General features: G+C 40.1%; 1 protein-coding gene across 1 annotated transcript in view; it reads left to right on the top strand.

Moving 5' to 3' along the window:
* Positions 1 to 23,909, top strand: part of B3GNTL1 (UDP-GlcNAc:betaGal beta-1,3-N-acetylglucosaminyltransferase like 1) — a 112,801-nt gene that overhangs the window by 73,526 nt on the left and 15,366 nt on the right. Inside the window, exons 7-9 of the mRNA XM_051797543.1 lie at positions 7,040 to 7,135; positions 15,396 to 15,520; positions 23,514 to 23,649. Coding sequence (XP_051653503.1) covers positions 7,040 to 7,135; positions 15,396 to 15,520; positions 23,514 to 23,649 — 357 coding nt within the window. The remainder of the gene's footprint in view (positions 1 to 7,039; positions 7,136 to 15,395; positions 15,521 to 23,513; positions 23,650 to 23,909) is intronic.

Raw genomic sequence — 23,909 nt, 5'->3', positions numbered from 1 at the left:
GCTGATGCTGAGATTTGCCAGGAGGTTTATTAACATTTTAACCGAATGTTAATTTTAGGAGGTGGTGTGGGGAAAAATTTTATGTGTTGCTTTTTATGTAAATTTTTTTCCTTCTTTACAAGTTTTAGGGAAGGAAACAACTGATTACTTAGTTAATTGTGGCCATAGCATGATGCACTTTAGAAGTGATTAATTTAATTTAATCTCTCCACGTAGGGAGATGCTTCTGCTGTCGATGTTGTCATCTGTTAAATACTATCTACTAAGTCACAAACACAGCTGATGTTTTTACAGGCAGAAAATAAATAGTCCTTGCTTTCAAATAATCTTCTGAACACTACAGATTTTTTTAACTCTTTACACAAGTGGAATTGTCCTGTCATTGCAGAAGAGACCTTGATGGCACCTTTTGGTTTTCATAGATCTTTGAGATGCAAACAGCTGTAAAAATATGTATTTTGTTGTAATAACAGAATACTTCAGTTATGTTACCTCCATTTGGGATGTTATCTTCATTTGGGCATTGTCTCAAAATATGAAAGACCAATCCAGTCTCATCTTGTGACAATCCTAAGTGATGAAATCCTAGATGATCAAAAAGGTAATCTTTAAGACTTATTTTACATCAACATTGGGCAGTGTTGTTTCTCAGCAGATTTCTTGTTTGTTCTAATCACAATTTAGGACCTGCCAACATGACTTTAAGCAGATTGTTTTCTTTCTTTTGTGGTAAAAGCTCAGCACAAACAGCAAGCCAAGTAGACAAACTCTTGGTGCAGAATGCCTCATTTTACTGGATGGAGTAATTCTTCCATTGTAAATACTTGACTCTTTAAATACTGGAAACTCTCCAAGAATTAGAGAGACTTGTTAAGGCATGGATGTTACAAAGACCACTTTTAGCAGCTTACAGATGAGGAAAAAAAGATGTAAGACATGCTAAAATCATACAGGCTATTCCCTTTGCATGCAGCTATTGTTTTGGCTTCAGCAGTAGGTTAATTCATCGTCATTAGTAGATAAAAGCTCTGAAAAAGACTGGAAGAATGGTGCTCGCTATTGGGCATTCAGCTAAGAAACAGAGATATTCAGCAGTATGGTCGGCCCTCAATTATCCCACACAATGAGGCTGCCAGGGGCTGCCTCACAGAAAGCAAAGCCGCAGCCAATTCAATACATAGGTATTGGACTAGAAACCCCAAGTTAAAATATTTACTTTCAGAAAGTTTGTAAACGGATTTTCTTTCTACAGCAAATTAAAAACAAAAACAAAAACAAAACCACACAAAACAACAACAAAACAAACAAACAAACAAAAAAAGAAAAACAAAAAACCCCACAAAAACAAACAAACAAAAAAACCCCAAACAAACCAAACCTGAAAACATAGGGAAAGTGTAGCCTGCTATAAGCCACCCTGTACCCTGCATTTCATTCTTTGGAGGGCTCTGCTGGGGCCAGAGATGTCAAGGGGAGGTGATTTCAGGTGGTGGTTTCACTGCAGAGACTTGGTATTGGTAAAATTTTATTTAACACAGGGAATACCAATTGTGTAAGTTTTATATTGTGCTGTAAAGGTCACATCCCTATAAGGAGGACTGGAAGTGAATGGCCTGGTGACAAGCACTGAGGAAGTAGCAAACTATGAGGGACCAGGGGGTTTGGAACTGCAGTGCAGAACTTCTGCTTTGCAGGGAACTATCTGTATAATCTTTGTCACAAAAAATAAACAATGAGGGTCCTTTCAAACAGCAGTAGGAAAGGCTGGATAGAAAAACAGGTACAGGAACCCAGGAAGCATCATCTCCCAGCTCCTCTCACTGGTCCTGCTCTTGCAGAGCCTGTGTTTCCTGCAAACTCCGAAGCGTTTCAGCCTTCATTCAGGCTTCAGATCCCAAGGAAATCATGGGGAGCTGTAGGTTGTAAATTTTCCAGGAGCAGGGCTGGAATACCTTCTCAGAGGTGCTGAATGCTCTCTGCTTTCACTGGCATTAGCAATTCTCAGGACTCTTGTGCTCTTTTTGATTAGTTTTGTTGCTGAGTAGAGTTTGGGATTGTAACGCTGATTTTTAGTCAGGCCTGCACCAGAATTCCTGTGTATATATCAGCTTTTCAGGGCAGAGAGGCATGGCATGGTTTATTCCTGTAGTCTACTTTTTGCTGGGCCTCATCCCAGCTTCTTTAGAGAGGGATTTTCAGCTGCTGCTGAAGCTCACAGTGATGAGGTGACACAGGCAGTTATTTGTACAGGCAAAAGGGTACAACAGTTCAGTACAATGTAAACCAACTGCATGTAATCCATACCACATTGGGAGGTTAGGTTCCTTAAAGCTTAATAAAAGCTTGAATAAAGCTTGTTGTTATTATTTTCTTTTGAAAAATCTTATTTGCCCAATACTTCTTTGAAGTAGGAGGAGGTCTTTTCCTCTCTTATCTTCTGTACCTCTTCTCTCACACTAAAACCTGCACCTGATTGTGGATGTAAAGCTGGTACACTTTATCAATGAGATCCTGAGACATTCACTGCTGAATTAACACACAGGTATCTTAACACATCATTTTTCAGAGTCAGGATTGATGGTCTGCCTGCAGCTCACAAAGTCATTGCAGCCCTCCTGCATGGGATTTGCTTTCTTTTCTTTTTCACCTTATAACGTGTTAATGTGTGACCCTGGGTACTGAAAAACTTTGTTTATCTCAACAGAGAAGATTGTTCTGAATCTTTGGATATAATTTTGAAAATTTTTGAATTAAATGTGTGGTGAATGGTAGGGAATTATCTTGTTGCATTGGAAAACAGTCTGGGCCCTGATTAAATCTGTTTGTGAACTGCCTGGTTTCTTTGCTGTGTTCTGCATGACATGGTGATATCTGATGTGATAAGGTTGTTTCACCATCTGCATTTATGCTTTTGGCACATTGCTCTTAGATTTTGATTTGCTGCTTCAGGAAATAGAACTTTCCTTGAGAAGTTACTATAAACATATAAATGCCTTTCTCTGTATTGGAGCTGAAATCTTGCATTGAATGCTGACATGCTCTGCACTGAGCATCAGTGGGGACCAGAGTTCCATGTGCTGTTGACAGCTTTGAAACACAACAATGAAAGTCACTTTATCAACTCTTTGTATTCTTTAGGTTTGTTTTCAGGGAATCTGTGTAATAGTTGGATGCAATTTGATAGCCAAACAGTTAACAAGAACAAACCAGTTCCAATTACTTGCTACTTGATCCTTGGAATAAACCCAGATGATAATAAAGTCCTAAATAATTTAATGAATGCAATGCTGAAATAGCAGCCTGTCTCCATCACCTGGAGACTGCTGCAGATAGATTCCAACTTGGGTATGACAACACTGTTCTCCATGAATTCTAAATGTGAACAGATTTATACATTCTTCTACAGGCTCTGTAGTGGGTTTTTAATAAGTTGGTTTCATTGAACTAAATAATCTTTAGATAATCTTTGCAGCATACAGTGTATTGTAATTAATAACAACTATTATTAAGCATTAATCTTCCAAACCAGCCATATGTGAAAGGTTCACAGGTCCAAGCTGCTCTCCAATATACTGAGTTAACTACTCAAGGTGGACTGAAAACCCACTGATGTTTCAAGGTGACACAGGACGTTTGTTAAGCAGAGTTGGAGAACATTTCCAAGAAAACTAAACAAAGCAGTTCATGGCACCATCACTCAAAATCTGCTTTTGTTGGATTTCCAAATTAAGAGTAGCATGTTCTCTTTGTTTTTCTTGTTCCAGTCCATGCAATCTGAAAGATTTATGGATAAAATCTTGAGTTTCAGTTTCACAAAGTGAGAAGTTGCAGTTTTTATCACAGAGTGAGGTGATTTGACCAGCTTTTAACACCTTGGCAAGAGTTTATGACAAGAGTAGACAACAAAGAAATACAGAGGAGACTTTCCCATCTGACTAAACCAAGGTGAAATATAGAATTTCCAAAGTGCAGAAGGTTGAGGTTATTTTTTTTTTCTCTCTCTTGAAGATAAAATTTCAAAAGCTCTCCAAGGTGGTTTTCAGAAGTTTGGCAGATGCTGCAGTGTTTCAGTGCAGTTGTTAGGAGTTAGTGTTTTTCCTGGGCCAGTTCCCCTCCCATCAGTGTGAGGATGCAGTTTTATGTTACAGCTGGACTGATTCACTGTGGGCAGTGACTAAAAAGGGAGGTCTTGTTTTCTTCTCCAAAGCTTGTTCCTTCCCCCTCCAGTGTGTCAGTGGTATTGCTGCTCTGACCCCCCAGTGAACTGAGTCAGAGAACTAAGGCTATAGAAAACTAACTCTTGGAAAAAAAGAGGAAAATAATGGCTTTTTAACTGATGTAGTGCTCTGATCTCTCATGGGGTCAGGTGAGTGCCAGTGCTGTGACTGTGCTGACTGAGTTGAGTAGCCACAGGCAGGATGAGTGGGAGAGCTCTGAAATGAATGGAGATGTACTGTAAATCTAGACTTTGAGCATACAGTTTTATCAGGTTAAAGATTATTTGTGTACTATGTGGACTGCTGCTGAAAAAAATGATCTTGCTGTTCTCTCTGTGCCTGGTGCCCTCTTTTCCCACATCCTCCTTTGTGGCAGCACTGCTGATTTTGTGGTTATTTGCATCAGGAGATCCAGTTGAATACTTAGCTAACAACAACAGCAAAGGGATTTCAGCTTCCCAAACGTTATTGTTATATAGCAAGGGAGAAAGCAGCATGAATTTGTCCTTTGTGGCAGAAGTGCAAATTTAAATTTCCTCAAGTTAGGTTTGATGTTGCATTATAAATATTAATATAGAAAAAGCTTATTTGCCAATTCATTGACACTTAGCTGGTGTGCTGTCCCAGGGTCAAAGACTTTCTTGAAGGATAATTCCCTGAAATCATGTGTTGCATCATCAGTGACAGTTTTGTCTGTGTTATTCTCCTGTAGTATCTTTTCTGAGATGGACAATGAGCCAAAGAGCACTGCTGCATTTAGGAAAGACAGTGGTGTATGCAGTGTGTGGTGGTCTGCTATAAAATCATCCTCATGTCATCATCTCTGTTAACATAAGTAGCATTTGGATGTTTTTCCTCAGTGTTTCAAATTTGTTCTGTTCAGTTTCACTAAAATATACATGTGAGTGGAACAGATTATCTCGGATATTTGGGATGGATGCTCTTTGCACATGACCATGGCTAATTACATTGAGCTCCATCTCGGGGCTGAAGTGCATTTCTGTTCTCTGATGGACCTGGCTGCACTGAGGAAATGGCATTGTGGCCTCTCCAAACACATCTCACATGTACCCACAGGCTCAGGACTTTCTTTTGAAGTTTTTGTTTCATTCAGAAGTGGGATTCAATGCAGTGCACTCTGGCCTGGCTTTTCTCCTTACTGCTGTTTTCTTTTGGGATTACTGTTTGGTCATTGTTTGGTTCAGGCCATACTCAATTGCCCTTGTAATTAATGTGGAGCTAATCACCATGTACTAAGTGCTCATGTCTGCTCTGGTTTTCTGGGATTGTTTTGACTCTTTCAGCTCCCACTGACTTTTGGAGGGAGTTTTTGACATTTAGCCCCTCTGAAGCTCGAGGATTTCAGTTATGGACAAGCTGCTGATGTTTTAAGCCACAGCCATTAGGTGATAGGATTGTTCAGACTAAATATGACTGCCTAAAATTGGAGTGTCTGTGTGAAGATGAGTCACCCTCAGATCCCTTTGTGTGTTCCTAGAGTTACCATGCCTGTGTTTCCCCCTAAAGTGGATGTCTGGGTTTGGGCAGATAGTTCATGCCATAAAAAAAGTGGGAGTAGGTCACCTGTTAAATTTTGATTAGATTTCTAATTTAATTAATTTGGAGAAATTGATCTAAGTGTCTGTTTTGGGTTTTGTACCCATGTTTCTCAATGGAAGTGGAAGTTGCCAGACATAAGAAGAGTTGAAGGAGCTCCATCCCAGTTTGAAATCAAGAACACCTCTATAATGTAGGTGCTCAGGTGCACATGACAAAATGTACACTCATGCTCTGAGCTTTAAGAACTTCAGCCATACAGGAATATTAATATTACCACTGAAACATGCCATGAAATTATCAGCTTGCATTATCCATTAGTGTTTGATTGACAGTAATTGTGAAGTTGGTTTCTTCTGCCTTCATAAACCAGCGTGTGCTCTGTAGTTTCTGGAAACTACAAAGTGAAGGCACAGGCTCCTGCCTTCACTTTGCACATTGTGTTTGATAAGTTCAGTCTCTTCCTTGCCTGGGTTCTTCATCTTGTGCTAAAAGAAAGAACCAGTTTACCTTCAGTAATCCAGATTCTGGCTCCTTTCACAGTTGTATTTACAAGAAGTTTGTTTAAAGCTGCAAAGACCCATTTGTAGAGTTCTCAGCTGTCACTAGTCAAGAGGATGAAATTAATAATCACTCCCTTTTCAGTCCCTAAAGCTCTTCCTTTCCAATGGCCTTTTGAGATTGGTACCACTGGATAGCAAACCCATAGTGCTCAGGTAACCTTTAAAACAAATTGTATTTTACTTGTCCAAGCTTGATTAGGATTTAAGTGTCTTTGGCAGAAATAAAAGATCAGTGAAAGTTCCTACTTCATATATGTATAAGGAATATAAAATGGAAAATCAGTGCACAACAATTAGAGGGTTCAGTTTAAGAACTTTAACTTTTCATTATTATTCTCAATTCATTCACTTAAGTGTCAACATTGCTATTATTGATATAAGTGCCATTTCCAGTATAAAACTCTAAATTTGAAGGAAAGTTGTAAGTATTCTGCATGTGTTGCAACTTATGATGGAAGAGGAAGTTATGGAATGTGAAGCAGGAGCTGGACTCACCTGCTGGGCTGTGACACCTCAGAGATGCTGGTTCAAGCTGCACTTTCAACACTAAACCCTGAATTTTAAACACCTGCATTTCTCAGTGCTTGAAATTGCTGGAGGTCAAGCACAGGCCAAGTATTTGCCAGATTTAGGTTTTTTCTGCTTTGTTCCCCAGCAGACATTCTATTAAGTGACTGGGTTTTTTTTTTTCCTCTTTCCTAGGTGTTCACCTCCCACGGACCCACTGTGATCATGCCAACCTGGTTCTGTTCTCGAGAGTGGTTTTTTCACGTGGGAAAATTTGATGAGGGGGGAAAGGTGAGTAATGTGGATGATATCCAGGAACCATCCCTTTGTTTAACAGCCTCAGGAAGCCCTAAACCTGCTATTAAAGAACACTAGGAGAAGGGGTATAGATGAAAACTGAGGTCTAAATAAACCTGGGTCACACCATACACCTGTTTTTTTAAAAACAGTCATTAACCAACTGAAGTTGTTTGGGGATAACTCTGGTAATTGAATTGATTGTAGTTAAATCTAACACATGTTAGATATGTCAATATACCTGGAAAAATTGAAGGATTCAGACGTAAAAGCTCCTCTTTAGTTCCTGAAATAGATGCAGCAGATGTGAAAGCTAAAAAAAGGTGAGCCCATAGTTTTGTTATGAACTGTCTCTGCAAGGTAAGGCAGGTTGGTGAAGGAGATTGGGAGGGAAGAAAGGTGCAGTCAGGATGACAGAGATGGAAGTACATTCTTCTGAGGGGGAAGATTTATATCCCTGAGATGAAGAAAGAGGGGAGGAGGGGAGGTCACAATGTGCCATAATACTACAACCATTAAATCTCATTTATCCACCTGTCTCGTATCCACTTGTCAATCCCAGTTCCTGTGCTTGTCTTTGGAAGATGTTAAGGAGCTTCTCCTCAGCATCAGGACTGAGAGGTTACAAATTAAATGACTGTTACCTGAGAAGTTTGTCCCCTGACAATTGGGTGTTCTTTTTCTTCAGAAATTTCCTGCATAAGTTCAGTTCAGTTGCTTTAAGCTCATCAGCATGTTTATGGAATAAAATCCATGGGTGTCCATTGGTAGTACCAGAAATATGTTGGCAAATAGATCTAATTCAGATACATTTGGATCCATTCTGTGTGGTTTGAATCTGAGAGGTTTTGCTTCCAGTGTTTTCGGTGAGATTTTAGGGCTAGAATGGGTGGTTCTGAATTTTTTTTGGGGGGAAGTCTTCATTATTAGTACACTAAAAAAATCTACCATGGCTATTTTCTATTTTATTATTTAAACTACAACACATTATGATTATTGTTATTTTTATAACCTCTAAATGAAGCCCTTCAGTGCCTTATAGTGTGTATATATACATGCACACAGACATACACACATGTGTATGTGTATGAGGATATACAAATATTATTCTTTGGGCTGCCAAAAAAATTATAATTTAAGAAGACAGCAGACAGAGAACAGAATTGTTTAGAGCAGTGAAAAGATTTGCCCTTAATTACTTGGTGGGTGAGTGGAAGAGCTGGGAATGCTGCCTGGCTCCCGATACAATCTACATTCACTGACCCATGCTCTTTATTTCTGTTTTATTATTATTTCTTATCATTGTATTTACACTCTCTGAAGAATGTTTGACTTCTTGAGCACTGTTAGTAAGCTCAAAAAAGAAAGCAAGCAAGTTAAAGCAGGAGCAACAATAGAGCAGCAAGCCTAATGATAAAGTTCAAGAGGTTAAGTTAAACAGACTATTGTTCTGTGCTTTTTGCTTTTAGTTTTGGGGGGGTTTCCCTTTGTTTTGTTTTTTTTTTTTTTTGAGTTGGTTTTTTCCTATTTTGCCCTCCCTGTGTAATTGTGTAGGAACTGTGCCACTGGTTATTCAGCCATAATACACTGACAGTCTTAATCCCGATGATTTTGCAGCCACAATGTGTGGTGTGTCCTCCTAGTTTTAAAAATTACCAGTGATAAGTTAAACGTGTTGTTTGTCCCTGTTGTGAAGTGCCCAACGTGTCCATGCCCGGGCTGTGGCTGATACAGAGGAGCTTCAGAAAACACCCTGTGAACAAGGGGCTGAACAAAGCGAAGGACACGAGCAATGAAGTCAAACCTTTGTCCTCTGTGGGTTTAGAGGACACAACATCAAGTCCTAAATCTTTCACTGTTTAGTGTTGCAAAGTGTTTAGCATTGCTCCAACTCGTTCATTTTCATTTGAAAAGAATTCCTTTGAGGCAAAGGAAGATTTTTCTCTGTGTTATCAGTGGAGCTGTTACAAACTCTACTGAGGACTCTTCAGAATCATCCCTGTGGATGTTCTGACCTGACCCACACTCTGTATTAATCTGATCACACCCATCTCCATTTTTGAGTTGGTATTTAACAGTGAGACCTGCAAGTGTCCTCTTGCTGCCAGTAAACACAGCAACAGGCCAACAAATCTCCATGTCTTGGCCTTCTCCGTTTGCTAAACTGTTTCAGTGCCAAAAAGCTGCATTTCTCATTTGAAATGAAATCCAAACACCTGTTCTTCATATTTCAGTGCTTAGAACAAACGGAGGGTAATTCTTCCATGGAAGAAATTGTGATGTGGTGTTTATGGGTGGACTGATAAAATACAAATAGATAAGCTGTGGTGCAATCCTTTTTTATTCCAGGTAGATATGTACTTATATCTCCAGCCATCCGAGCTCTAAATGAAACAGATTTTAAAAAAAAAATTACGTTTTTTTAGAAATAAAGTTCTTTCTGGACAGGGTCTGCAGTTGTTGGGAATCTTTTTAGAATTAATTGCTGTATTCCTTTTAGGTAATCACTGTGACAATGTCCCAGCAGAATCCTAGATAAGATCTTCATAAATGATCTCTAAGAACCTGACAGGTTTGTTTTATGCACTAATTAACTAAAATGGTAGAGGTGCAACCTCTGATAAATGATAATTAAAGCAGGAACACTGAGAAGTAGAGAATTTTAGCCAGCTCTGGTGGTGTGCTGAGACTGAGATAATACAATGGAAGTGGCCACAAGCCTATAAAGTAACATTTTAAACAGCATCCCCTGCTAGGAGGAGAGTCATGTGAACCACGTTTGTGACTTTTTTAGGAAACAAAAAGGAAATAATCTTCCTGTTATCCAGCAAGTCTGGATAAAGAGTGCAGTGCTTACTACAAGAAGTAGCAGGACCTTCTGTAAACCCTTCAGAACTCACACTTGACATTTAGTGTGGCATTACCTGCATGGCTGGGATTGCTCCTGTAATTTTTGGTGTCTTCTAATAACCAGCACCATTATTGAAAAGTAATAACTGTGTCCAGAAGTGTCTGGTATAATGTGGAGAGCAGATTTTGAAGCTGTATCATCTGTTAGAGTGGGGAACTCACAAGTCACGTGCAGTGGTGGACGAGGTGTCTGTTATTAGGGAAGCAAATTATTGCTTCATATGTTTAACAGGGCACTTCAGTGAGAAATCCTGAGTACAATAAGAGCTGTACAAATGAGCATTGTTAACCTGCAGACTCCATTCCGTGGAAATGTGGAAAATTGTACAGTCTTGGCTTTCTCCAGGCACTATTACTTTTGACATCTTATATGCCAAACTTGTTTCTTTCTCTAGAGTTTTACCACAGCTTTGTCCCAAATTCCTGTCACCTCTGTATTTAACCTTCCTTTTTTAAGTGTGTGAGAACTAAAAATGGAGTGACAGCCTTAAAGTTCTGAACTAATCTCGAAGTGCAAACAGGGGGGAAATTATTCATAATGAGCCCCAGATGGAATAGAGTATTATAAGCCACTGGCCTTTCTGAATACAAACTGTGGCTCCAAACAAAGTGTCTGGAGCTCAGTTTTGATCTATTTTTGTGATAAAAGGTCAGAAAAAACAGGAGTTGAGGAGGTGTCAAAATATCCCTGGGTGCACAGGAGACTGCAGCCGTGCAGTAAAGCTCTGAGGTAGCTCTGGAGGCTGTTAGGCACCAACTAATGCAGTTTTCCATTTTTCTCTGCCAGAGCACACAAATGCCATGCCCTCCAGAAAGGCAAGTGGTTACAATAATGCCTGAGAGGTAAAAGGCTAAGTAGGAATTTGGTTTTTTTGGAACATGAATTAAAATACTGTCAGTCTGTCAAACCGATCAAGGTGCTCTGGGGGAAAATCTGGAAAAAACACAGGCACTGCTTGTTAATGCTGAACAGAAATAGATATTTGATCTAAAAAGGAAAGAAGATTGGTGGAGCCAATGATTAATTACACTTTATAAGCTATTTGAAAATTCACCCCATACCCCGTGTCTAATTACATTTTCTGCTGGTCTGTTATTAAATATCATTTAGAATTTACCAGCTCCCTTCCATTTGACTTCCCCATCATCTTTGTTTAACTGAATTTCTCTGTGCCAAGGCATTTGGATGAAAGCAGCCTTTTGGAGTTTCCTCTAACCTGTTATTTCCAAACAATGAAGTAAATGTTACAGGCTTTGTGTCCTATAATCAAGGCAAAATGATGTAAAGGCATGATTTGGATGGGAGCCAAAAAATGGAGTGACAGATCTGCAGCAAGAAAAACTTAAGAATATATTGGATAATCCTGTAGAGAAGCTATTAACAGCTATTTAATTCTTTCCATTTACCAATTTTAAGCTCCTTTGAGGAATTAAAGCAATTTGGTATATTCTATCCAAGTTACCCTGATGTTGCTGACTGGTTTACAAAAGGAGTACCAAGTTATAGTCCAGTTTTCCTTGATGCCCCTGATCAAGAGGAAGGACTGAACTTTTCCAAAACTGAAGGGGTTTTTTTATTGTGTGAATAGATGTAATTCTCTTGTCTTGTTTGTCATCACACTGTTTGTTATAAATGTGTGTATTCTTGAAATCTCCCATTTTCACTGGTCAGACTGCTCTGCACAGGCTGAATCTGCACTGGAAGTGGGCAGGGAAGGGTACCATGCCAAAGGAGACTGAGAGGAAGATGGATAGAGGGAAAAGAGGTGGATGAGGAAGGTGGGACACATTGATTGTGCCACAGAATCACTCTCCTACATTGGGTTTAGCAGTAAAAGGCAGCTCTTTTATTGTGTTTATGCCTGTACAGCCAAATGGTGAGTTCTGTCCAAGACACCAAAAAAAAAGGACTCCTGTCAGCCTGAAGTGCTGCAGAAGTTACTGTTGGTCACCCCAGGGCTACAACATGATCTTATCAAGTGTTACAGCATTGCACAGAGAGTCACTCTTGCATTGTCCTCCAAAAACTGCTGATCTTCATCCCTACTGGTGCTCCTCACCATTACTGATGGTGAAGCTGCAAGAATTGTAACCAGAATTGCTTGTTGTAGTGGTTGGAAGCTCGAACCTCCTTGGAAAATACATATATTGAGGTGGCTGGAGCACTATTTGATGGACAGTGATCTGCCAGGAGTGACAACAGTGAGTGATGAGAAGACAAGGGAAGGATTATTGATAATTTAGTTTGATCCCTGAACAAGGAGTTAGTTTAACTCATTAAGTTCTGCTTGACATCCCATGGTGTATAAAAGATCAGTCCCCTCATCCCTACAGCCAACCATCAGCACAGCAAGGGATGCCTGCCCAAAATCCTGGGTAAACACAAACCCTTCACCTGTTCAGTAGTAATGTGATAAAGTAAACAATGCTTTTGCATATGGCTGGTGCATTTTGGTTACAGCAGAGAGGGGCAGGCTGTGCTTTTCACTGGGAGCTGGAATAGTTTATCCCTGAGTGCAGCAGAGGATTTAGAGTTGGATGTTGCCTGTGATGTGGAAAACTCTGTATGTAGTCCAGTAACATGTAAACTGTGCAATTTAATTGTATCCATTGGTGCTGAAGGCTATTGATGTGGTAGCCTATTGCTAAAATGCTGGGTTGGTAACTGATAGTTTAAGCTATGGATATTAATTTTCAAAAAATACGTTAAAATATCCCTTTAGTGGTCAAACAGCTTTTCCTTTTGAAGTTGTGTTGTTTGACAAAGATTCCTGGTGCTTAAAGTGCCGTCTGGATCCAATAATAGATCTCAGTTGGGAAGAAACTCTTGTGTTGCAGCAAACTTGCACGCTCAAGAGCCTTAGGAAGTCCCATCCCTGCAGGATCCATAACACAGTCAACATCTTTCCTGCCCTGAAAAATGCGTGGCTGTGCTGCTCCTTTGTAATGTGAGAGGCCACTGCTGAGCAGTACAAGGCACCTGCTCCTTCCTAGGGCTGAGTGCACTTCATTCCAGAGTATTTCTGCCAGTTAAAGGGAAGCAGAAGAACACTTGGAACCAAGCAGCGTTTTGAAGGATCCTTTTACTTTTGCAGTAACTCTTCTTAAATATTCATATTAATGGTTGTCTTGGATAATGTAAATGCTGATCCTAAAGAGAAGGAATTGCTGATATGTGTGTGATGTAATCAGAGACCTGACTCAAAATATGACTCCTGCAGCAAACTGATATGTGCTGCAGAATTTGTGCCCTGATGACACGGTCTGGTGTGTGACTGGAAAAGAGAAAAAGGTTTAAGCTTTGCTGCTGGCTCAGTATTTCCATTGGAGTCCAGAATAAGAAAAATATGGGAAGGCCTACAAGATAAAAAAGAAATTAATTTTGTGTGTTTCTTGTGTTTTTGATGACTATGGTTGCTGTCAGCTACTCCAGCTTCACCCACATTTCTTCTGTGGCTTTCAGGGGAGGTCCACAAAAATTGTATGAGGTTCTCTAAAAGTTTTCTTCTGCATCACAGCTCTTAAACCAGAAGTCAGACAAACATCTGCAAAGACAGACAATAACTCCAGCTGAGCTGCCCTTGGTGAGCAGAGCAGACCCCATTTCATTCAGAGTCTGGGAGTGTGGCCCAACTCGGTGTCTTACAGCAATCCCAGAGAGAGCTCTGGAGCTGCAAAGTCCAGAACTGGAGTTGATTCTGATTTCTCTCAAGATACATATGTTCAACTGAGTGTTTTGGAGTTGTCTTTCAGGGTTCAGAGTTTTTTCTTGTCTCATTTCTCTTCCTCTCTAACACCCCCTCGACTGCTCAGCCTGGTGGGTATGAGAAACACTCCCTGAATTGTGTTGCTCTTGTAACTGGAGGGCCAGAAGAAACCACAGAGGGGTTTTGTGTCCAGCACTTTAATTAGAGAATCTCATTTTCTTAATTATGGAATAAACTCAGAAAATGGGGGAAAAATCAATTTTTTTTTTTTTTTAAACTTGGGCTCTTGTTATTTTTCTGGATTGAAATAAGAATGCCTAAAGCTGAGTTTGAGGTTTATGCCCTGGTTATTCATGTGTGTGATATTGTCTACAGAAAGAAATGTATTTCAGTCTCCTTCCTTTCCTTTCCTTCTCAACTTTTTGTTGTTATATTTCAGCTTTTTATTGTTTCTACACTGAAATATTTTGTTTGACCCACCTGGTTTTACATATCAGAGTTTTTTAGTCTGATAAAACCATGTGACCTTTTAAACACTGGGTTGGAGGGAAGAAGTGTCTGTATTTAAACGCGAAAAAATGTGTTTCAAGAAGTTGCAGCATTGCAAAATATAAATAGATGCTACTTTTTTACCTTCTATATAAGACTTTAAAGGTGGGTTTATGCTTTCATATGCCACAAAATGTAATTGAATACCACAAGCCATATGATTGCCCTTCTGGCACTAACTCTGGCATGAAGGTTTTCTGATTTTTAGGTGGGAAATGTTGCAGATGATTGTGAAATCTCTAATATTTCCTAGAACCTGCTAGATCCACAATTGTAGGAGCTTTTTTCTTGCAGTGTTTCATCAGGATTGTGTACAATCCCATTAGAAAGAATGTACCATGGAAGGAAGTTTCAAAAAACAAGCAGTTCTGTTTTCAGATGTTGCCTCATTCTGAGGCTGCTTTTATTCAGGCTTTTATTGAGGTCTGTTCTTGTGGGGCCTGAGTCACCTTTCCTAGGGAGAGACCAGTATTTGTATGACAACCAAAGAAAGAAGGGGAATTCTAGCACAACATAAAAACACTCTTCTGAAGTCACTGATCCCTTTCAGTATAAACTGTTTGGTTATGTGGCACTTCAGGCTGCACAAACTGTTCAGTGCTGGGTTTCTTTCATTTTGGATTAACCTGTACCAAGCTTGATATCCCTGTCAAAATGAGATGATGAAGATGATTCTTCCACCTCTGTCCTTGCAGTCAGCTGCACTTCGTTTTTAACTAGCACTGCTTGGGTTTTTAGTAGCTTTAGCCACATTTATTTCACGACACATTAGATAAATTCATTGAGATGTACACAAATAATCTCATAGAATGGTTTGGGTTGGAAGGGACCTTAGAGATCATCCAGTTCCACCCCCTGCCATGGTCAGGGACATCTTCCACTGGCCCAGGTTGCTCTGAGCTCCATCCAATCTGGCCTTGGACACTTCCAGGGATGGGGCAACCACAACCTCTCTGGGTAATACAGAAGTTGTGTCTGTGAATAAAAAATGACGTTAAACCAAATTCATTTGGCAGAAAACCAAAATGTCTTCAGGTGTAACTGAATGCTGGTCGCTGACTGGTGTGAAATAACTGCTTCTGTTCCAGGGGGTCCCAGAAGATCTGCTGTTTTTTTATGAGCACATCCAGAAGGGTGGTGAGGTCTTCCGAGTGAACCGCTGCCTCCTGCTCTACCGGTACCACCCGCAGGCTGCGACTCATTCCGTCCTGGAGTAAGTTGTGGGGTTTGGGAGAAATGAAAAATTGCCTTTATTGTGGTTGATAGGCAGCAAAGATGCTTAATGTGTTCCAGACACTGCACAGCAAAACAATTACCCGGTCGTGTGTGCGCGTTTGTTTGTTTGTTTGTTTGTTTGTTTAAAAAGGCTGAAAAGCAAGCGTTACATAAATATGTTGGTAGTTTTGATGGTGGAAGGTCAGTTTTCTGTTTGTTCTTGCTATAAATTGCTTTGGGGTAACATCCTGTAATGCTGGAATTGAAATTATGAATGGGAATCTTTTGGTGCAGATCCTGCTGCCCACAGGCTGTCGCTGCACTGGTGTCTGTGGCTTGGTGAGTCAGGAATGGGCTGGGGGCACCTCAATATTTGGCAAATATTCTAAGAAATTGTTTTTTTCCTTGCAGCTGTTTCTGAAATAATTTCACAGTAGGTACTGTAAGAACAGGGGAGCATTTTGGGGGCTGCATTACAGCAGTGCTGTTTTCCCAGTGTCCAGTTACTCTTCCTTCAGGCTCTGCAACCCATCACGTGAGATCTCAGAACCTGCCTGAGTAACCTCCCTGCTCCTCTAAAGCACTTTTACAGTTAAAATTTAAAAATTCAAAATTTAAAATCAAAAACTTAAAGAATTTCTTGCCCTCACAGAAATAAAGAATCACTTGTGTGGTTCTGTACCTGATCTGATGAATCCCTGTTCAGAAGCAAAGGGTGAAGCAAGCAGTGAAGCAATAACTTCTTCAATACTTTGAACATGGTGGCAAGAATGTGTTTAAAATATACCCCAGTGGTGAAATTTTATTGGGGTTTTTAATTGGGATTTTTAATATGTGAGGGTTTCATTCTCATAGTTTTTACCATGTCAAACATAATATAAAAATGTAAATATATATATATATAATTTTTTTTAAAATGGTAAACCTTAGTTTCAAAATCGCTGTCTCAATTTTTAAAAAGTAAACAGAAACTTGTAGTACCAACAAAAACCTCCTTCTGAAAGAAAACCCCAACAAACCCAAACCTTTAATCTGATAATGTGCTGCGTTTACATATATTATTTTCCTATTTTAAAGGGTCTAAACCATCTAAATCAAATGATGAGGTTTGAAAAATCCCTGAGGATGTTTAGGGTAATTATCTCAGGTGCTTTCTTGTAAGCAGTTCCCTGCTGCCTTTCCAGGGCTGCTCAGCCCCTAAAGGAGATGTTGAATTGCCAGTTGCTGATTCCTCAACGTGCTGCAAACTGAGCCAAAGTTGTTCCTTTCTCTTGTGCACTGACATTAATAGAAAATTACATGAGTTTTACTGCTCTTCAGGAGTCCCACACCAGGATCACAGTGGTAATTAAGTAAACCTGTTTTCTTACTGATTGATGATATAAACGCACTTTTCAGTCATAGATGTGTGGCTTTGTAGAGCTGAGTAGTAAAACTAAAACATTCCTGTGTGCATTTTGATTGTCTGTCACTATGTTCTTGTATTGCTGTAAATACTATAACATGCTAAGCATAAATAGCACGTGATATAGTGATCATGTCACTATAGATCTTTATATAAATACATATATACGCCTATAAAATAATTTAATTATGAAAAGGTCATTCCAAGCAAATAGAACATATTATTTGGATTTCACAAACAAGCATGAGGTAAATTATTTGCCTTATTTTTTTTTTGTTGGTGTTTGAGGGGATTTTTTTCCCCTCTTTCAGTGTGGGATCATTCTGGCACTCAGTGGCCAGCTTTTCAGCCACGCATCGTGGGATGCTGGAGCTCCTGGAAGCCTTTTGCTTGTATCTGTGGGAAAGCATCCTTTTCTTGGAAACGGGTTTGTTTTGAATTTACTGCAAACTGTTGCTTATCCAGATCTACAAGGTTGTGTGGCACAAGCCCCCTGAATTACAGCACGCTGGGGGAATGTGGAAACGCTGGGAGCTGTTTCAGATGTGCGGTGGGGACGTTCCAAATTTCGCGTCTCGTTCTGAGAAATCAGGGGAGGCTGTTCTTCCCCTTGGCTTTCTGCTGGCCCTGGTGGTGGTGATGCTTGGTGTGAGCTTCCAGACACGAGGTTGTGCAACAGCTCTTCACCCTGGCTCGTTGCTGCCCACGTTGTTGAAGGGTTGGCAAGTGTCTGTGTCTGAAGACTGAGGTGCGTGTTGAGCAAAAAGAGATTAACGAGCTCATCACAAAGGTTTAAGTTTATAATTTAAATTGAGTCTTGCCTAACTCGCCTTGTGGTCACCCCACCTTATTTAATTTGCGTGTTCTGCTTTTCTAGAAGCCTTTTTTGGGGGGGGGGTTGTTATGTTGAGCAGTTTTCTGTGGTATTTGTCTTTCTGCCATTGACCCATGTCATCTTCGAATTTTGACTTAGCCCAGACCTGGATTTGGAAATAGTAACTCACCAACCAGATTAAGATCTTGTCTAAGATCAAAATTATGCTTGTAGGAAAGTTGGATTTTTTTTTTTTTTTTAACACTTATGCCTAATTTCAGTCTTAAACAGCAGAGCTGGTTACCAGGACTTGTTTATGCAAAGGTGCACGATTCCATCTTCTCAGCAAAGACAACAGTCACTTGTAGCCTGTGATGGACTGATTTCAGTTTATGTGGGTGTCTTTCAGAACCGTGCAGGGGAAAAAAAAAGCCTGACTTTGCTTTTTCAGACTTCCTAAAATATATGTACAACTACTTGGCAAGTGACATTTGGTTCTTTTTTTGTTTAGCGTGTATAATTGCAAACACTCATGTTTTTTAGGTCATTTCCTATGATTAGTATCCTTCTGGAACGAATATCTGGAGTTGAGAATATCTGTGAAGCAGGAAACACAACCTTATTTGCATTCTCCCTTACCCTGGGGCCATCAGTCTGTGTTATTAAGTGCTCTGGGTGCGTGACAGAATCTGCACCAAGTTCAGTGTCTATATTTAGATTTCATTAGGAGCGTGCAGAAATATAGACATTCATCTCCAGTCCGGGATGGATACCTGCTGGATGGGAATGAGCAAGGCAAGTTTTGAGGATCTTTAGCCAGGAATTTACAACCCAAAATCCCACACCTTGTACCTCTTGGATCTGAATCGCTTTGCCTCACGTTGCAGTTTGTGTCCCAGGGCTGTGTGTGCTGGGGCTGCAGAGCCACGTTGCACTGGTGTGATATCAGAGCTGGCTTTGGAGTGAGAAGTGCTGGAGTAAGAGAGTTTGATGTATAATAAAAACACTGTAAAACTCACAGATCTTTATCTTGCTGAAGTGGAGAGAAAGGGACTGTATATACAACAATGTACCTCACTGAGAGATGAAAGCCAGCTTGGAACAAGGTGAGCAATAAAACAGTGCACTTGTCTTTGGGCACCGTTGCTCACAGACAGGTGGTTGGGGAACTTTGCTAATCCTTGTAGCAATATACATTTTTTTTAGTCAAGAAAAATTTAATTATATGCAGAAAATAAGTTTTATGCCTTCTGTCTGAGATTCAGGTGGCTCTGTTTCAGGCAGAAAAGGTGAAGTGCATCTACAAGGGCTCAGTAATTTCATATCCCTGTACTCAGAACAAGTATAATATTGGTCTGCAGAAATAACCAAAATTACATAATCTATTGAAACCATCTGGTTTCAAGCACTGGAAGTTTCCAGTGTCATCTGAGCAAAGGAGAACAGGCACTTGGCCTGAAACATTTGGCTGTTGCAGAGGTGCTCTGGGTCTCTATCAGTGATGAGCACAGGAATGCCTCCTTCATTTCCTGCAAAAACATACACATCCAAAAATAGGCAGGAGAGAGGAATAGCGTAACATATTCCTGTACAGCTGAAATAAAGATGAGGTCAACTGCATTTTTATCTTCCATGCTTGCATTTGGCACTTCAATTAAACATGGAAACTAATGACCTCATTAGATTCTTGAAAAGTAGATGCCATTAACATTGATAGTCTCTGTCTTTCTTAATAAGCCTTTCATGAAAAATAGGCCACAATGCAAACCATGCCTCAACTAATGACCAGTGACCTGAGGATGAACTCAGACATTAATAGAACCTATTAACAGTGTAAATGTAATAACTCAGTAGGACGATATAGTCCAGCAATTAATAAGTTCACATGAAGTTCAACAGAACAACAACGACAAAAAAATATCAGTTTATTCACCAGCATGGCCGAGGTTCAAACGGGATTTATTTCTGAATTTCCTGTGGACTGTGAGGACCTTGAATTCTGTTCTTCCAGCTCTCACTGTGGTTAAAAAGTTCTCTGTTCTTCCACCTCTGGTTTATCGATCAGGTGAGATTCACCCATAATCCAGAACTCTCTTATCCTGCCATCAGTAAAAAGCCACTGGAAGGGGCTGTTCACTTGGGCAGCTCCTCTTCCTGCCTGGTGTCACCTGAGCAGTGTGGGGGCCAGTGTAGAGAGAAAAGGGCAGATTTATGGATCTATAGTGTTACTGGGGATGGCAATCAATGCCTAAAATTCCAGTGCTGTTTAGGACATTGGGCTTGTATTTCTGCATTTCTCAAGTAGTTGTACATCTGTCCTTGCTCTGCTGATTCACTTATGTAGCCTCACTGGGGGAAGGAGGGGAAAGGCTCTCAAACAGTACGGTGAGGTTTGACTGAGCTCAGACATTAAATCATGTTGCTTTTATTGTCACATTATCTTTCATTTCAAAATAGGAGTAGAGCAGATGTTTCTTGACTCCTGTGTTCAGTCAGGAGGTCACCACACACTCTAACAGAGCACCATTGTTGCATTACTTGGGTAGATGGTCTGGTAATAACTATTTGGGGCTGAGGAACACACGGCATAGTCATTCTCACCCTCTGCATGAATACCCTCATTTCACTCCTGCAGAAATTTGGCTCCTCTTCTTCCTTCCAGACAACATAACTGATGAGTATTGAGGGGCCATGTCAAGTGAGAGCTTAGGAAAATTATGTAAGCCCCAAGAATGGCTTTCCAAGTGGAAAAATGCATACTTCTAACGTTTCTTTTGTGAAGATGTGACAAGAAAATGAAAGAAATGGGGAAAATAATGTATTTCAAGAATTAGGGACATAGGGTATTAGGATATGGGAGCAAACTTGAACAGTGAGAAGAATTTTATCCCACCTTCTGGCTGAGGAGACTCTTGTGAGCTGAGTACAGGCTTGGAAATGCTCCTAAAGGCTGCTGCAAATTGCTTTCTCCAGTCCTTTTTGAGCTGGGTAGGAAAAGCAGCCTTGATTTGGGGTGATGTGGAGTAATAATACCTCCTAGGTGTTGCTGGTGGCTATGAATGTGTAATAATGCATAATCTGAAAATAGCTGTGAGAATCCTCTCCCGGCAGTGGTTTGTCCAACTCCTGGATCGTTTCAGGCATTTGCTTTAATCATCCTTTGCACGTTGCTGCAGCTCCTGTCTGCTGCACCTGCACTGGCTCGGAAAGGGTGGGAAAGTGGCATTCCCTTATCCCTCCAGGCAGGAATCCCAGTTATCTCTTCTGGAAACATCAAAAAATGTGGCAAATGAGGCGAACTGGAAACCTGAGCGGGGGTAACCGAAACTCTCCCTTGACACCCCCTGAGCATCTCTTGCTTCAACGTGTGAGATGCTGAAAACCTGCTGTGCACAAAGGTGAAGTCTGTGAGTGTCACTCTGAAGTCAGTCACAAATTCTCCCCTCAGTCCTGTATTTATCTCTGCTTGCACTGTTAAAAATATTTCAGTGGTTAACTCTAGACTGCAAAGTGTTCAATATAACTTCATTTTTTCAATGGAGAAGGGTACAATGGGTGAGTTGTAAGTTGTGAGCATTGTCAGCAGAATGCCTCGTAGTGATGCAAGCAAAACTCACAACTGGTTTCATTTTCACAACCCAAAATAGGTGCTTAAGAAGGCTGTTTATTGGTGCTTAAATGAAGATGTGTGACAGTGTTCTTATGTCTGAACAACGCTCCAGTTAATTTGGAGTTTGATAACTTTTATGTCCTTTTATTTCTGAGTGCAGTTCCCTTACATACTTTCACCACTTACACTTCTCAAAATAACATTCATAGGTAAGATGGGACCAGTAAATCTGCTTCAGTCTGAAATGTTCTGTTAACAATGAGATTTGAGTTTTACCTGCATAGGGACTTTTGTGGCATAGAGGCTCCCATCACCTGGACATCAAATACTGTCTGGAAGAGCCAATACTGCTGTGCTGGGATCTCCATGACAATTAAAAACAGTTTCTGTGCACCTGGAGGTGGATTGCAGTGTTTGCACTGCAACTAGAAATTAGTTGATAATTCTATTTATGCCTTGTGAGGTTGCCTGGTTTTTAATTTTGCTTTCTTAACGTTGCAAACTCAAGTGGAAAAGAAACTTGCCGGTGTCACTCAAGCCAACAGAACAGGTTCTGAAATTCCTCTGGAATGTAACACAGTGATATCCTTCTGAAGTCACATTTCAAAGGAAAATCACTTTAAAAACTTTTCCATTTACGTGCAAAGCAATAATCTTCCTTTTTAGAAGCGAGCAGAAGCTCTAAAATCTCTAGTAAAGCGATCCTGGAAAAACACTTGACCTTCATATTTGGTTCCTTTAACTTTCCTTCTGGGAATATATTGTGCTCTAATGAACATGGAAAAAGGCAAGTGTCAAAGGATGCCAGCAGCAGTTCAAGCAGGAATGCAGTTTGTGGTTGCATTAGAAGAGATTTGTGATCAAATCCAAGAGTTTTTTCCCTCCATTAGTTGAAATGCTGGTCCACGATCGTCATCCTCCAAACAGGGGGGAGGTTTTATGTGGAGTAGCTGTTGTGCTTGGGTACATTCATTTGTGCATGAAGCCCTTTCCAAGTTACCACACCAGGGTCAGTGATGAAGTGCAAAGCAGGATTTGGCTTTGCTGAAGTGAATTGCTGGATCTAAGGAACAATCCCAGCAAGAGTCCCTTTGCCTGAGTGTTAGGAGGGTTTTCAAACCCATAGCTTGGGGCTGTGATGGAATGACGGGAATAAGCAAATGGAAAAACCCATTTGAAGAAATACCTTCAGAAAGGAGACACTATTAGGTGTTCATCAGAATTTCCTATGAAAGAAAGTTTCAACTCAAGGTGCCTTGTTCAGGAGATGTAGGTTAGGAAGATTCATTTGTCAAGGCATAAATTGAGGAAATCAAGGTATTCTATCAAGAAAACTGTTAGTTAAGTCTGAGATAAGTTATGAATATTAAATGAACCCTGGACAGAAAGCAGATGTTTTTAAGAGCAGGCAGTTTCCTTTAATCCACTGTAAATGATGCAGTCCTAAATGTTACTTTATAGGGTGGAGCACACACACACACACGTGGGAAGTGCTGTAGTTGTCAAAGTGAATTTGCCAGTTAGGAGGAAAACAAACTGCTTTCCTTGACATTGTCTTCTCTTTGAGAACCTGCCTTGAACTTACTGAAGCTCTCAGTGGGCCCTCAGTGTTTAAAGCTGTTGGCTGTTCCAGAGCCATGTGGTTCATCATTTGGTATTACTGTCACAGTTGTTTACCTCAACCACTTGGCTTAAATTATCTTGTGGAACTTATCCCAAAGATGAAGACATGAAGGTGTAATTGGGCATAGGCATCTGCCAACTTGCTTTTTTTTTCCCTGGAGCATGTTTTAAGAAGTTTTATGAGACGTACCCCTTCATCCAAAAAAAAGAAATATAAAAAATTTCCGCTGCTCTTCGTTCCTAGAAATGCAGTTTCTTATGAAATAAAGGCACAGTCACATTTGTGTCACTGCAGAATAATACTTTGGAACTTTTACAATTAAATCACTAATAATAAATAATGTTTTGGTGTGATTTTTTTTTGTATTATGTGAATCACTTTGGTCAGGTTTACATGTAGGGGAGTGTATGCATATAGGGTAATAATAGATAATATTGTATTTGCTTTATGTATAATAATAATATATATCATATTATTGTATAATATATGATGCTAAAAGCTTCACAGGTCAAAATCCACCCTTTTTCTAACTCTCCAGGGGAACCATCTGGAACCACCGAGTCAGATTCCTTGAGGACAGAGTCCTGAGCTCCTGGACATCATTCACCATTTGGAATGCTGGCAAACAAGGCAAGAAGCTCTACAGAAGTTTGTCACCAGCTAATAGGAAAAAGGTAAGCTAGTAAGTGGGTAAAAAATGCACAAACCCACTTCTTCTCTTTCCTGTGCCACTTCTGATGTAATGTAGCAAATATCTCATCAGATACTTTGTCCACAAAAGTCCTGGTTGATGATTGATATAAATTGGGGCAATCCTCAATATTCCAGATGATGTGTTTTTTCTTTTAAAATGCCATGTTGCTTTATTTAGAGCTTATGGTGTGTACAGAGAGCAACATGCTGGTAACTAAGTGCAGCAGTAGGTGAGTTACAC

This window comes from Manacus candei, unplaced genomic scaffold, assembly GCF_025592945.1.
Source record: "Manacus candei isolate 608988 ecotype Guabito, Panama unplaced genomic scaffold, ASM2559294v1 h1tg000047l, whole genome shotgun sequence".
Taxonomy (NCBI): Eukaryota; Metazoa; Chordata; class Aves; order Passeriformes; family Pipridae; genus Manacus; species Manacus candei.
This window is presented reverse-complemented; position numbering and strand designations above follow the sequence as displayed.